This window comes from Glycine max, chromosome 4 (genome assembly GCF_000004515.6).
Source record: "Glycine max cultivar Williams 82 chromosome 4, Glycine_max_v4.0, whole genome shotgun sequence".
Lineage (NCBI taxonomy): Eukaryota > Viridiplantae > Streptophyta > Magnoliopsida > Fabales > Fabaceae > Glycine > Glycine max.
Genome location: NC_016091.4, coordinates 44801067 through 44817300, shown reverse-complemented (window position 1 = coordinate 44817300; position 16234 = coordinate 44801067). Strand labels below are relative to the sequence as shown.

General features: G+C 32.5%; 1 protein-coding gene and 1 long non-coding RNA gene across 2 annotated transcripts; both read right to left on the bottom strand.

The window, feature by feature from the left end:
* Positions 1 to 7220: 7220 nt before the first annotated feature.
* LOC106798436 (uncharacterized) lies at positions 7221 to 11644 on the bottom strand. Its single transcript, XR_001388031.3, has 3 exons — positions 11159 to 11644; positions 8178 to 8539; positions 7221 to 8083 (listed from the first exon to the last, which is right to left on the bottom strand). It is a non-coding gene; the product is annotated as an uncharacterized lncRNA (long non-coding RNA).
* Positions 11645 to 12432: 788 nt separating this feature from the next.
* Positions 12433 to 14253, bottom strand: LOC100813254 (uncharacterized). Its single transcript, XM_003522357.5, has one exon. The coding sequence runs from the start codon at positions 13963 to 13965 to the stop codon at positions 12985 to 12987; it is 981 nt and encodes a 326-aa protein (XP_003522405.1). The 5' UTR covers positions 13966 to 14253; the 3' UTR covers positions 12433 to 12984.
* Between the last annotated feature and the right edge of the window lie 1981 nt (positions 14254 to 16234).

Below are 16234 nucleotides of genomic sequence, written 5' to 3'. Positions count from 1 at the left end.
CTAAACTATTAGATACCACAAACATATTTTAGCCTAAAATGTAAGAGTGCTGCCAAAGTGGGCATTGGTTCTTGTGGTAAAATTTTTGTCACATTTAACCACATGTAACACTTTTCCAAATGCCCATCACATTGCCACACGAAAGAAAAAAATAATGAAAAATAGACTTTTGTTTTTCACCAAAGTAGCAAATACCATGATGAGGATCAAGAATAATGTTCCCAAGGATAAGATTGTCATTTATTGGTAGTTTATTGAGTAAAATTTATCATATTAAGAATTATGCTTTTGGTTGGGCTTTGAGACTCTACACTTGTTGCATAATATTCATCTGTTGAAATCCTATCATGTCCGTATGCAAACATGAATACACTGCCTTGACAGAAAACTCACCATTTGCCCCCTCCCCTTAACACCAAACATCTCTACTCCCTCTACGCAACTCAACACCCATTAAAGATTGTTGAAGCTCCCTCAATTGTCCTACTTTCCACTCAAATAAAAATTTTCTCCAACCAAGACGCCATTCTCACCTATCCTCCCTCCATAAACCCATATTCTTAACAATATTATATTGTTGCAAAGAAATGAGAAAAAATCTTGGATACTTTTCAACAAAACTTCCTCCACCTTCCTAGTTGTCAATCCAAAACCTCACTTGATCTCCCTCACCAACTCTCCCTCTTAACCTCTTGACAAACCATTTTGGCTCAATACCACCATCACACACTAACAACAAATCTCTCCACCATAAAGACTCATTTTGATCACTCATCTTTCTCACATAACCCTTCCAACCATCATATTTTGATTCTAGCACCTCTACACCAAAAACACCCCTTTAATTAAATGAATGTCACCTTCATTTTGACAACAAGGTGTCATTAAACAAAATAATTTGTTTAATTCCAAGCCCATCATGGTTCTTTGGATAACAAAAATTTTCCATCTCACCTTTTTCCCCCATCCTCACTCCCCCACAAGAAGTTTCTTTGAATAGAAATAATCTCCTTAGCCAACTCTTTAGTCACATTAGAAAAGGATAAAAGAAAGATAGGTAGACAAGATAAAACAAATTTGATCAAGCACACGCTACCGGCCATAGATAAAGATTTATGTTTTCACGAAGCAAGCTTCTTTTTTAATTTGCCAATGATAGGCTTCCATGTTTTCGTCCTTCTTGGTTTAGCACCAATTGGGATGCCCAACTATGTGAAAGGAAAGGATAAAAGATTGCAATTATGCGACTTTTCAAACCTCACTACTATATTATTCTCCACATCCATAACCCCAAAGCAACTTATGAAAAAGTTTTCCTTTAGACCAAATGCCAACTCAAAACACATTATAATGTTCTTGACTATCGCAACATTTGGAAGATAAGTTTCTCCCAAAATTATAGTATCATCCACATATTGTAACAAATTAACCTCAACCTCTCTTTTCCTAACTCGAAAACTAGAAAAAAAATCTTCTTAAAGCTGCTTCCCTCATCAACCCACTTAAGCCCTCTATCACAATGATAAAGACAAATGGTATCAAAGGATTCCCTTGCCTAAGCCTCTTATTTAATTTGAATTCATAAAATAGGCTTCCATTTATAAGGACCAAAACCATGTTAGTAGACAATTAACTCTTGATCCATATAATCCACCACTCCTTGAACCCTAATCTTTAAAGCGTGTAAAACACAAAATCCCAACATCCAGAATCACACGCCTTTTCAAAATCAACCTTAAAGATAAGGCAATTCTCCTTTTTTTTTTCCTTTTAGCTTCATCTATCACCTCATATGAAACCACAACACCATTAAAAAAATTTCTCCCACCTAAGAAAACACTTTGTTTTTTATCAATAACCCATTGAGCACCTTTTCTTAATCTATTTGCCAAGATCTTATACATATACCCCACAAGATAAGTAGGCATAAACTCCTAAAAGTTTTGGGGATCCTCCACCTTTGGTATAAAAGTAACAAAAAAGGCATTACAACCTCTCAAGAGACTACCATTTTGGTGAAAGTCATCAATGAACCTTCTCACATCATCCTTCATCAAGTGCCAAAATTTTATAATAAATTTGAAATTAATATCATCCAATCTCGAGCACTTCAAGCTTTCACACTCCCACATTGCCTCTTTAATCTCGAACTCAACAAACATCCTTGAAAGCATATAATTGTCTTGTTCATGAACTTGATTAAAAAGACACCATCAAGCTTTGTTCTCCTCCCGCCATCATCAAAGAACCTTCTTGCCTCTCTTTTTATTCGCCTTGGATCATCTACCTAACAACCATCTATAGATAGTCCTCTAATCAAGCTTTTCTTTCTCCTCCAACTTACATCATTATGGAAATTTTTTGAATAACAATAACCTTCCATATTCCATTTCAATCTTTCCTTTTGTCGAATAATTGACTCACTATAATTCCTTACTTTCCAAAATTGTTCTTGCAACTCCATGTTCCTTTTTGTGTCCTCATCACTCAACATAACATTTTCCCTTTTTGCTTCAATAACATTCAACTCACTTTGAATCTACTTGTACCTTAGCTCCAAATTTCCAAACACATCTTTCTTCCATACTTTTAATTCTTTCTTTATCCCTTTAAATTTCTCTTTGAGAACATATGCACCCCACCCTTGCACATCCAACCTCTTCCAAGCATCATTTACAAATTGCACAAATCTTTTGTCTTGGAACCAATATTCCATCACACTAAAAAGATTTTGACCAATCCACTATGGTATTCTTCAACATCAAAGGACAATGATATGAAATATTTCTCTCTAGGATATGTTGTGTGGACCCCGACCATTTGCTAAGTCATTCCCTATTCACCAAGAATTTATTGATTCTACTCATAGCTTTTCCGTTCGATCTAAACAAAGTAAACTTTCTCCCCTCCAATGGAATATTTCTAATCTCATATCTATAATGAATTGATCAAACTCTTTTCTCTCCCTCCATTCCAAGATTATCCACCACTTTGTCGTTCCTCTCACTTGCATTTCTTATACAATTGAAATCTCCCACCAAACACCAAATTTCAGAACTACTACTTTCTTTTTTTTATCTCCTCCCACACGCTCCTCTTACTAGGCAAATCATACAGCGAGTAGGCATTAACAATGGTAATGCCACATGAACCTTCCTTACATACCCCTTCTACTAATAGGAAACAAAAACCCATATATAGATTTGTGATTTCCAAGCTTTCTTTTTGCCACACACACAATATCCCTCCTACTAAATTAACAGCAAATCTATGAAACCATTCAATCCCCCTATCACCCTTACAATGCCCCAAAAATGTCAAGATTTATTTCTCTTCTTTTGGTTTCTTGAACACATAACAATTGAGCTTATTCTTTGACCACTAGCTTCCTAATAAACTTTCCTTTTATTTTCCCTAAAACCCCACACATTATATGATATTATCTTCATTGATGAGCTTGCTTACCCCTTTGTTTTGTCCATCTACCTTCATCTCTATTTTCCTTCTTATCCCTTTCTTCCATGGACACAAATTTTGAAACAATATCCTCTTCATAGCCTTCAAATGTTACTCCCAAAGCTCTCCCTGATTCCCATAGTTTTGTGCTTCAATTGGATCACTCCTTAACAAAAATATTTTGTTGTAGTTCCAAATATTTACATATGATACAATGTTACTCAATGAGATATTTTCAAACTTGCAAGGTGACCTTGTACCCACAATTGAATCACTGGTTGGACTCAGTGTTTTTTTATACACTATCAGGGGGACTTTAGTGAATCTTTGTCTCATATTTTGCTTTTTATACTTCTTCATAACCCACAAAGTGACTCTCTAATGTAGCGTCACCCTTTTCTTTCTCCAATTCATCACATGATTTAGATGGAGTCACACTTAAACTTTGTTATTGCTCCACTTTTCTAATTGTTTGTTGTTTTTTTTATCAATCCAATTATCTTAGTTTCATTTTGTGCTGGCCCAGTAACAAAATAACTTTAAACTCACCCAAGCTTATGGCTACATGACCAGATGAGGAGGACATTTGTGTTGACCCACCACTTCATTGTAGCTATCTGTGTTATGTTGTTATAGGCCCACTTATTATTTTTATCTCCATGGTTTAACTCTATTTTCAAATGGGCCTTGTGCTCTTCATCATTTCATTCAAGCCCAATCTTATTTTTTCTTTTACTTATGTGACTAATCTGCCCAACTTCCTCTTCAACATTCAAAATTCTCTGAACCTTACCTACTTTTGAGTTCCCACCAAGGTACGATGTGGTGTTATCATCGAGCCTAGATCTACTTCCTTCTCTACTGGAAAAACACTTTGCTAAATCTTCACTTGTAGTTCCATTTGGATGAAAGTCTTTTTGTGCAGCTGATTCACACATATTCCTACCTAATCCCTTTTTTCCTTAGAAATCTTTTTTCGTCTAACACAACTCTATATCCTTTGTCTTGTCCATCCAGATCTACTTTTTCTTGGATATTATCCATCAGGTACTCAATAGTCGATTCATGTGTGTATTGTCTTCGACTTGCATCTTCAACCCCACCTTTGGTGGCGTCTCCCTCAACAAGATCTTTGAAATGTACAAAACATTCAGAAGCAAAGGATTCGTGATCATTGCCACATCACTCTCTAGGGATGATCTTGCCCCACTCGAGTTTCCTATTTCCAAAGTCTACAACCAAATCTATTCTCCTTGTCATGGTTTCTTCTATTATTCTGACTTGGTGTATCCTTCTAGTAAATATGATTCTTTTAGACAAAAATGGGATGTGGAGATGCAACTTTTATAAGTATCCTAATTGTATAGATCCTTTGTTTGGTTTTGTTTTCTAGATCATTTTAATGTACTCTTCAAAAGGTATGACTACTTGTCTAAAACATTCATTTCCCCACAAGTACAATGGTATCCTCCAATATCTAAGTCATGTAAGTTTGTTTCTAGGTGTAATAATTGGCTCTCATCTTTTCACATAGTGAAATAATGTTAGGAATCCCTCATCCTTCACATTCATCCTCTACCACTAAAGTGAGAAAATAAGTTGTACTAGTAAAAAAGAAAGACAATGTTGTAACTTGTCTTAAGGCTAACTCTAACGGAGAGTGGTATTTGAAAAACAACAATAAGGCTTATTATTTCCTTGGTGGCATAGGACAAGAAGAACTAGACATGACAGTTACTCAAGTCACATGGCAACTTTTTATGTTGTTTATTGTTTGATGAAACATATACAACACAAATATAATAATGTCAAATTTATAGGAATACCCTTTTAAATATATCATAATTTGTTCAATAGAATGATTTGTAACATTGTGCTTCTGCGCCATTTGTATTCGAGTGCGATTTGTGACTGAGACCAAAATGTGAAAGCAGGATGTTGATCACGACATCGTAGAGTAGATTTCACACATTTTGGGTGTGAACACAAAAGAACAAGCTTTCTCCCTCTGATTGGTTCCTTCTCATCATCTATGCAAACACCAATTCCAACAATTGTATCTTTCATTATGCATTTTAGGTTCATATCTTCTTATTCTTCTTTTAGGTTAGGATTTTCTTCTTTTCTTCCATATTTTCCTTCAATTAAAATTTTGCCACCACTCTTCCATATTCCCCCTATCAAAATAATATATTAACACTTTTTTTTGTTTTATTTTATCAATCAATGTTTTTTCTTTTCTCAAAAACATAGGTTTCTCATGTGGGCACTTTTTTTGGAGAGGATGAGAGAGCTATAAAAATTAAATTTGTATCTAAAATTTCTATGGTAGATTATGTTGCATTTGTTAAATGTGTATTTCGCTTTTGAAATTTGATGTCAAACATGGCTTTGGATTTTGGGCAGTGAAATTGACTTGTTGAGTCTTTGCAATGAAAAGGTCATAATGCTAAATGCAAGAACATATTTCATTGTTTATTATTATCTACCTTGATAACATTGACCAAGAGCTAATCATTGAGCTATAACATATTGATATCAATCATGATTTCCAAGCTAATAATATGCCAGCATCGATGCAACATGACTTAAGAATCCTTTCTAAATTCTGGGGTGATATGGAAGACAATCCTGAGGAAGTCCTAACTTCGGATCAAAATTGTCTTCAAAATGCATATGATCCAAAGGTAGCTTTCTCCTTAGTGATGTCTAAGTCTCAAAAGAGAAAGTCAAAGATGGGTAAAAGTTAGATTTCCAAGTCTAAAAAGATTAAAACCTGTCCTAGGGAGGTTCATCGATTCAAGCTAAATATTGCATGTAATTTCTTGCTACATGGAGGTTCATTTCTAGTGTAAAATATATATTTTTTGGATCTTTTGAGATGTAAATATTCATGCATTTATACTTATTTTGTGTTGATTGGTTAATTTTGGTGATCTTTCACTTTTGGAAATCACTTCAATGTTGCCTGCAAGTGATTGCAAAGAACAATGGAGGCAAACAGGAAGAAAAAAAAAATACATATTGATGATCCAATGAAGAATTTTCTACACTAAGCTTCAAAACGATAAAAAGGCATATACATTTTTTTCATTGCAAAGAACAAAATCTTGAAGAGGAGGATTTCTACATTCAGTTCTTCATCTATAGGAGATTTCTTATGAGAACTTCTTTATTTTAAATATGTAATTTAAATCCCAAGTTGTATAGCACATATTGTACCTTGTTAAGTCATAATTGGTTCTTTCTACCATATTGCACCTTGTTTAGTCAAAAGTTTATGACAAATATAAAGCAGCCAAAGCCTTTGTAAGATGATTTTTTTTAAACTTGTTAATAAATAAATTGATAGGTGTTATACATTATTGAATGCTTTGTACTTAAAGTCCCATGTTATTCTTATTTCGAAGACTCATTGGAACTCGAGGACAAAGAAGAATATAATATATACATATATAAGAGTATATAAGAAACAATAGAAAGTCATATGTCTAGACACCAACAAGAAATATAAAAAGAAAAGAGAAATAAATGTTAATGATGTGAAGCAACAAGAGAGACAGTAAGTGTTGCAAGATGTGTCAATCACCTAATCCAAAAACAATAGCATGTTTGTTGTGTCAAAGCCCCTCAAAATACTAATGAAAAAATATCTCCTTGCATAAATGTCATTGGCCAAAGTTGATACATATAACAAAATCAAAAGATCAAACAACTTTCCAACTAAGGTGAAATATTCAGCATAGATATATATCATATTCTTCTTTGTCCTTGAGCATACTACATGACACATACAACAAAACCAAAAGAAGGAAACAACTTTCAAACTAAAAAAAAAAATTAAAGAACTAATTTATTTGCACAAGTTCACTATAGAATGTGAAATACTCTATATACTGCAAGACAACTAACACTAAGGTGAAGCAAAATTAAGAACTCAAACTAATATGCAATGTTAGAAATAAATTTATTATTCAATAATTAACTAAAAATGAAGTCACCCATTAATATAGGTATTGTGAATACACATACAATTTATTCATACCTGACATACTTTATTCAAGAAAATCTAGTACTAATAATATTAAAACTAGAGAGACAGTTGAAATAAATATTTTATTTTTCTTGCCATATAAGTCATTCTTCGTTGGCCTTGGAACTCCCAAAAAACGTGACATATTCTAGATTTTCAGAAAACTTTAAAGCCAAGTCAATTTCCTATTCTTCAGGTAATCCTAATTTGTTAACCTTTTCAACCAAATCTCTTTTTGAAGGATCCACCTGTGAATAGTCTAGCATTTTGTCTGCAATCTTTTCAAAATCAATCATCACTGCATCTATTTTTTCATTAAAACTTTTAATAAATATGGTAGTTAATTGAGCAATGTGTTGGTGTTTAGGAGGTGGCCCAGTAGAAACATGTTCACCCCTTGATAAAGTATTTCCACTAGATGGAGGTGAATTATAATGTTGTAGTCAATCCTCATCATCAACTTGATTCTCATCAATTTCATTTTTCATTGCATCTACTACACTTTCAGTCCCACAACCATTTGCATGATCTTTGTCAAATATACCTTGCAATCTTTCAAACTCTATTGACACGATTGCCAACTTGGGGATGCTTCTGCAAGTCATAAAAAAACATAAAACAAATACCATATAAATAAATAAAAAATATTGATAACAAAACAATGAACTTGAACTAGAAAGTTAAATACCTCCAAATACTCAATAAGACTTGATTGTTGTCACAAGTGACACTTTCTTGCATCATCCCCCATCCAAACCCTCTAGTATTCATCATGTCAACAACATCATTAAGTTATGTTGACTACCTTTACATCTTGTTAATGACTTGTTTGGAATTTATAATAATTTCAGGAATCTTATCTTTCATCTTTTTACAAACTACTTCATGAGTGTCAAACTTGAATGTCTCATTCTCTCCTTTTTCTGCCAGCCACCACCATCTCCTCTAGTATAGTGAGCAAGATTTCCTTTTCAAGTTCAGTCCAATTACGTCTAACTCTTGTGTTACCTATTGGTTGTTGACTAGTATTTCCGCCTTCATTTTCCATCACTAAAGACAACAACATTGAAAGATTTTAATAATGAACATTTTATAGAAGTATAATAAGATTAAATAGCACATGTCACCAAAATAATAGACATAAACGGGCATACTTCATTATACTATAAATAAAATAAAATCCAAACAACTACAACTAAACCTTTTATTTCATATAGAAATTATAACTAAAACTACTTGCTTATTAATTTCTATCTATTTCTCCACTCCACTAGCATTTCTTTTGCAAGTGTATTTCTCATTTGAGTCCTTTCATTGTTGGGCTCAAGAGTTCCAACTACATTGATTGGCTCCTTATTGACAAGTACCTCATCTTATGCAAATGGAGTAAATTCTTCTCCATCCAATTCCATGTTCATATGGATAAAGCTATGCAATAAACAACAAGCAAGGATCATTTGGCATTGAGTTTTAATGGGATAAAATGAAGGGCTTCTTAATATAGCTCATTGTTTCTTCAAGAGGCTAAAAGATCTTTATCTCTTCGCAATTTTGAGGTGAACGTCGACCACTACCATGTTCGTGCAAATAATATTGTTTTACCTCTATATGGGGCAAGAAAACCTTCTACATTAGTATAACCACTATCAACAAGATAGTATGAACCTAAATTTCTGATAAAATTATTGTAAAATATGGAATTTTACAATTTCCAGAAAGACATTAACATTAATAAAAAAATTAAACTTTTATACCAACTGGAACAACCAATCCATTTTGTCTATTTATCGCATCACGCAATATTCTAGAGTCTGAAGTCGATCATTCTCATCCATCTAGTACATATATAAATTTCATATCTCTAGTACAAACACCCAAGACATTTGTTGCAAGTCCGCCTTTCCTTGTTCAATATCTAGGCTTTTCAGAAGCACTTGGTGTAACTACTATGTAAGTCCCATCTAAAGCCCCTAAGCATCCCTAAAAGTTCAACATAAGATTGAATCATAATTAAATAAGTTGTATAAAGTATATTGGTTATCCTAATTATATGTTTTATTGAAAAATGTATTACCTTAAACCATTTCAATCTCTCATCAGTACAATCTTAAGGAATTAGTTCTGGTTTAGCAAGCAAGTAATTTTGCAACCTCGAAATTGTTGTCAACACTCTATAACAATACCTACTAATTTTTGTCCTGTTCTAGATAATATAACTTGGATACTCTTATTTTTGGTGTGATGTGTAAGTATATTTTAAAAAGTTGTAACTTGCTCATTGGCCGTCACTTGTTTAAGTTACACTAATCCTCATCGTACTCTTAAAATCTCATAAGATGTGCAAATGAGTTTTTGCACATTCTTAGTTCTCATATACAATATGAGTCACCTCTATTAGTGATAGAGTGCAAAACATCCCTTTATGACTCATACCTAGATAAAGCTCTTTCATTCAACGCTCTTCTTTCATAATTGTCCCTTCAGATGAAATTTAAGAAAAAAAATCTAGTGACATACATAGCTAAGATGTGCACATACATCCTCCACACAATAAGGTAATAAAATATGGGTATATCATCCATTACAACTATATAAAAAAAAAAACAATTTAAAAATAAGGTTAAGTAAAATGTGTTCAATATATATCGCAGCTAGCAAAGTACAAAGCATATTAACGAGTTGACTTTTATGTCAATTAACCAATAACCAGATTCAGAAACTCTTCAATGAAATACAAAGTAATATTTTTAATTGTATAAGAACATAAAGCATTTAGAACAAGCTCCTAAACCAGGCAAGGAAAACCAATCCCATGTTTAAAAAGCATACATCTCGTGATATTTTTTTCTTCTTATCATAACAATAGCTAATCAATGTTGTAATTGATTTAGACTTGGGAATGGATAAGCCTTATTATTTGTATCTTGGATCGATAATATATAAGGTCCCACGTATCGGGACATAGGAAAAAGACACTGCGAAAATTTAAAAAAATAAAATAAAATTATACTCTTTGTTAGAGTCTTTGTTAGAGAAAGTCAATAAAAAAAATAGATTTTCTTCAAGAATTGAAGGTTTCAATAATAAATATAAAAAAAAATAGATTTTCTTCAAGAACTACAGTTTTTGTGTATGGATATTGTCCCCCTTATCTTGTGTTATATCTATATAGCTAGTTGACTCAACACAAACACAACGTTCAATTCCAATATTAATAACACTCTGCCCTTCAAAATACATGTCTGACTCATAACACTACCATCACCATGAGAGACCAAAACCGCTAGCAAATTAAAGAAATTCATGATAAATACTATGTCACAATTTACACACACAATCACCATCAGTCTAGGAACAATAAGGTCAAAGTAATCAAGTCATAAAATGAAGGATGATGGTAAAATTAATAGAAAAAAGAAGCACACAAATTAGTTGAAAAAATTTACCAAAATATGAACGGGGGGAAGAAGAAAGAATAGAACACAACAGTGTTATCAATTGTGGATCATGGAAAAAACGACATAAAATGAATCTGATATATCGTATAGCAGATAGTAAAGTTGCATAGCAATTGATATATATATATGATGGAACCCTAACAAACACAAAATAAAACCCAGAGAGTTAAAGATGGTTTTCCAGTATTCAACAACTGAAAATTTTACATACCTCTAGAATACTCTGAGAACGCGTCTTTCCAACTTTTCCACTAATTGAACCCTCGACAAAAGACGTAGTTCTTGAAGAACAAAAGATCAACCCACGATTCTGGAGAGGAAACCACGTTTATGGATTGAAGAACCACCGTCACATAAATAGGAGAAAAGGACATCCAACATTAAGGAAAGGTTGGAGTGTGAAAACAATAAAAAGCGGGAGACGTGCAAAAATTAAAAGGGAGAATTTTTTCATTTGAAAATTTGGACCTTTTGTCCTGTCCTATGAATCTATTCTATCTTATGTCGTAATGATTTTACGATCAAACAGAGAACAAATTAATTTGTTATGTTTGTCTTCTAAAATTAAGCGAATCAAATGGAACTAAATAAGTTCTAAAATCAAGTTAAAATGATTGGAGAGCAATATCCGAGCATCAGAAAAAGAGCACGATGAGCATTAATTAGTTGCGAAAAGGAGCTTTGGCGTACTTCAAATTTTTGTAGTTCCTATAACAATTGTTAAATAAAAAAGTAATTGTATCTAGCTTTTTAGTAATAAAATATAAAAATGGAATAGATGCTGAAATTGTCTAAAAAAAAACTTTTCAAAGTTCAGCTAAAAATAAAAACCAATTGAATTGCTTTAAAGGTAAAGGTGACGAAATATTTGGAAAAAATGTGAAAAAAAATTATAAAACACTTACGAAAAATATTTGCATAATATTTCTCAAAAGGATAGTAAAACATCAAAAGCCGTGTCATGATTTTATCGATGCATAAAAATATGTAAACTTTTTACAATCTTTTTAGTTAGATAAAATTTATGTGCAATTTCTTGAAAAAATGTGAAAAAAAATTATAAAACACTTATGAAAAATATTTGCATAATATTTCTCAAAAGGATAGTAAAATATCAAAAGACTTGTCATAATTTTATCGATGCAAAAAAATATGTAAACTTTTTACAATTGCAATTTCTTGAATGTTTTTATTTAAATTTAAAGTTTTATTTCAACGATTAATACAATAAAACTTAACATTTTCTACCCAAAAAAAGAGTAAAACACAACATTTGAAATCAATGTCAACTATTAAATTAAAATCTAATTTTAATTGAAACAGACCTTTTCCTTGCTTATCAACCTTTTACTAGTTACTATCGTACCCTATGGGATTTTGCCTTCTTGCGTTTTTAAATTTCTATATCACCACCACCAAACACCCGTTCTTCACGGGAATTGAGTCACATGCAAGAGCCTTTCATGTGCAAATTCAGACATTCGGTTCAATAATCTAATGTCTATATATTTATGTTATATATGCTTTAAATAACATACACCTTTGGTTGATAAATTTTAAAAGAAAGAAACATATATTACATATCATAGTTCGATTCTCAAGATCAGATCGAGAGAGAGAAAGAGATAAAGAATTTCCAAAGCAGTAGATGACAGATGTAGATTGACGTGGACGCATGGAGAATTATTGGGCATGTGTGTACGATTCAATCCGTTTTGTCCATTTATGCGCGCAATTGTTCAACTCCAGCTGTAACTAACTCCCTGGGCTCCACCACCCTTCTCAATCCAAATCTCTCTTCTTCTCTTTCTTTCTTTCATGCCCCAAAACCAATCTCAACAACAACATCATCATCACCATTTTGCATTCTTTTCCATAACTTGAAGAGCCCCCAAGTCATTTTCCAACGTTATTTTCCCCGTTGATGATACAATAATAAGAATACCGTTACCCTGACACCGTGACATGATTGGAATACAAACCTGATGAATGTGAAAAAGACTCACATTTGAGTAAAAAAAAAAATCTCAATTTTCACTATTCAACCTTCCAAGCATATAGAAACAAGCAAAACGCTGAAGCCTCGCTGACACTACACCCCTCCAGCGACCCAGAACGACCCGTTTGAGTGGATAAAGGTGTCGATGATGATGATAATGATAACGATAATGGTGATGATGATGATGAAATTGAATGTGACGATGACATAGAAATATTGGATGATGATAAAACGGGCTTAAAAATAAACAAAGCATGTTTCAAACCAGGGCTGAAGAGCCAATCGTGAACGTCCCAATACACCTCCACTCTCATCTTGTTGAGATGAATCGACTCGTTCCCTCTAAACTTCCATTGCAAGCGCTTCACGTGGATCACCACGTGCCCATCGAGTCTTATCTCCATCTCTGGCTGAATCTTATCTCCATCTCCTCCAATATTGTTGCTCTTGCACTCAATTGAGATCTCATGGCACCTACCCTTCTCGTGAAACTTGGCTCTTGTAGAGAACTTTCTCTTCCCAAAAATGTGTTCTTTTTTCGAAACCAGAATTGGGTCAATGAGTGCTGGTCTGCACCCAGTTCTTCTATAAGCTTCTTTTTTTAAATCACCGATCAGAAGCACGACCTCTTGGTCGCACACCACGGCAACGTAGTACTCCGAGGTTGGTTCTGTCTCGCCGTTGAATTTTGCACCTTTAAGGTCCCAGAAAACGTCAACGGGTTTGTTACCGTGTACGATGAAGCGCTTGGAACCTTGTTTTCTCCAAAAATACCATGGCTTCAGCTCCACCTTGCAGCAGTATTGGGCCTTTCCTTCTGGGCCTTCCACTGACACCGAAAGCCCATGGAGTATCATGTTTTTGCACCATGTGATGGTGATCAAGCGGCACTGGTCAGCAATCTTTGTTCTGTACACGGACATGTGCACGCTCTGGCCTGAACGGGTCACGGTTGTGTGATCATCACTCGATTTCAATGCAGAAGAGAAGCATGCTGGAATCCCAATTGCGTCTTGCATTGTTATTAGCTCACAGAGAAGAAAATTGTGTTCGAATTAGATAGAGTTGTTGATGACGACGATGAGTCAATTAATTATCATGAGGAGAGGGATGAGAGTGGATTGGGAGGAGTGGGAGATGAGTGAATGAGAGAGATCTCACTTCAGAGTGACAAGCTGTGTGAAAGCAAGGTGGTGCCCGAAGTGTTTTAATGGGGTTTGGAAAAGAAAAATTATATATTTCCAAACTGGCTGGCATATGGACTGGCACTGAGTGAGAGTTAATGAGGAAACAACCCTTTTAATATTATGCACAACTGTCAATAATCTCTTACCCGTCGCTTCTTTAAATTTTATTTTACATCCAACCTCCATAATCGCTAGTTTCAGAAAGAAAGAAAAAAATTAATGGCTGACATACTAGTTTTCAATTAATTAAAAAAATTTATTTTGATCATGAACACTCAAAGGTAGATTAGGTTTTTAAAGAAATTAATGTGTATAGTACCTAAGTATTAATATAGCTGATATTTGTAGTTTTAAGATTGCAGTAAAAATTATACATTAAAAAAATTGTTAATAGGTTCAATTATTCATTTATATTTTGTAGTTGTAATAATTTTCTTTTTTAGTTTCTATAGTTTGTGACATTTAATTTTTTTGACCCCTGTACTTATCATTTTTCTCTTTTGAGCCTTGTCATTAAGTGTCAACAAACATTTTTTGAAATAAATATGAATTTCAATTAATGAGCCCTGCTACGTACGTTTGTTTCAAACGGTGATTAGTGGACAACGATAACTAAAAGAAGGGTAAAAAAAATAGTAATTATTTGAATCAATATGATGTTTTAGACTATTGTGATTGAAAAGAAAAGTTGTTGTAATTATAGGGATCACATTGTTAATTAAACCTTATTGATATTAATATATCCACCGTCAAATTTATCTTTTTATTTTCCTTTTACAAATCACATGTATCATTAATGATAAACAATTTTATTTGAATCATAAAATTATCATGTGAGACAAAACTATCCCTTTTAGTGTGTGTTTAGATCCATGTTAAGAAAAATTATTTGAGTAAACTTGTTTTTATAAAATTGAGTTTGAAATGATATAATTTATATTTAAATTTTTTATTATAAAATCAAGTTTACAATAAAATTTTAGTATAATTTGTTATATAAAACAAAAACTACTTAACATCAGTTTAACTCATAACTAATTCTAACATAAAATCAATTTTTTAACATAGAATGAAACATATGAAAATTCAATTAAATGAAATTTCAACGTGACTCTAAGAATATAATATGAAACCAAATTTTCGCATGTTAATTGATCCATGTGTCTAATTATATTTTGTTATTTATTTCATTTTGATTGAATTTACCTTTTAAAAATATTAAAGCCTTTTTATTTTTATATTTTTCTGAAACCTAGGTGATTTTTTTTTGAAGGAGAAACCTAGGTGACTTTGATTGGGTATATTTAAAAGTGCGTACTTCTAGACAGAGTTAGAGGTAGGGATGCCATTTTTCACTAGATTTGGTGTATGGATGTTTACAAACTCGGGACAGGAATCATTTATCGTTTATTCATGACAGCACATGAAACAGACCAGTTATAACAAGGTCAAAACTAGAAGGGGAAGAGAAAATTTTGATACTGTGACCCTGTGTTTGCTTCCGTAAAACTGTAGTGGAGAATGGGAAGCTGAATGAAGAAAAGTGGGCTAAAAAGTAAGACTATAAAGTGCCCACTTTCACCAATTATAACTAATTGTAAATTTTGTTATAAATATATACTTAATTTTATCACAAATTTTAATTGTTAATTTTCTAATTAAAAATTGTAGATACATTTTGTTTTTTAAAAGTGCAGTTCATTATTTTAGATAAGACAAATTTGTGTTTTTATATTTAAATATAATTTTTATATTAAAAAATTACATGGATAGAAATTTTAAATTTTTTATCTTAATTTAGCAATTACAAATTAGGTCAACACAATTTCATTTTAGCAAGTTGGGTTGAATCATCATGTTGAGTTGGATTTTAAATTAGTTTATCCAATTATAAAGAGTTTTCAAGTTAATGAATCCAACTCAAATGGACCTACATTAATAATATTATAATTTCATTACAGTATCACACATTTACACTATTAGATTTAGTGTTGGATTGTAATTTATACTGGTTCATATACTTTAAACTAGTTTTATATAAATATTTTTGTCAGTAATTATTCCTTATATTAATTATTTATTATCAAAATATTCTTAATTA

What these genes read in the sequence shown, in the direction of transcription:
- LOC100813254 (XM_003522357.5), bottom strand. Translation starts at nt 13,965, where the DNA reads ATGCAAGACGCAATTGGGATTCCAGCATGCTTCTCTTCTGCATTGAAA.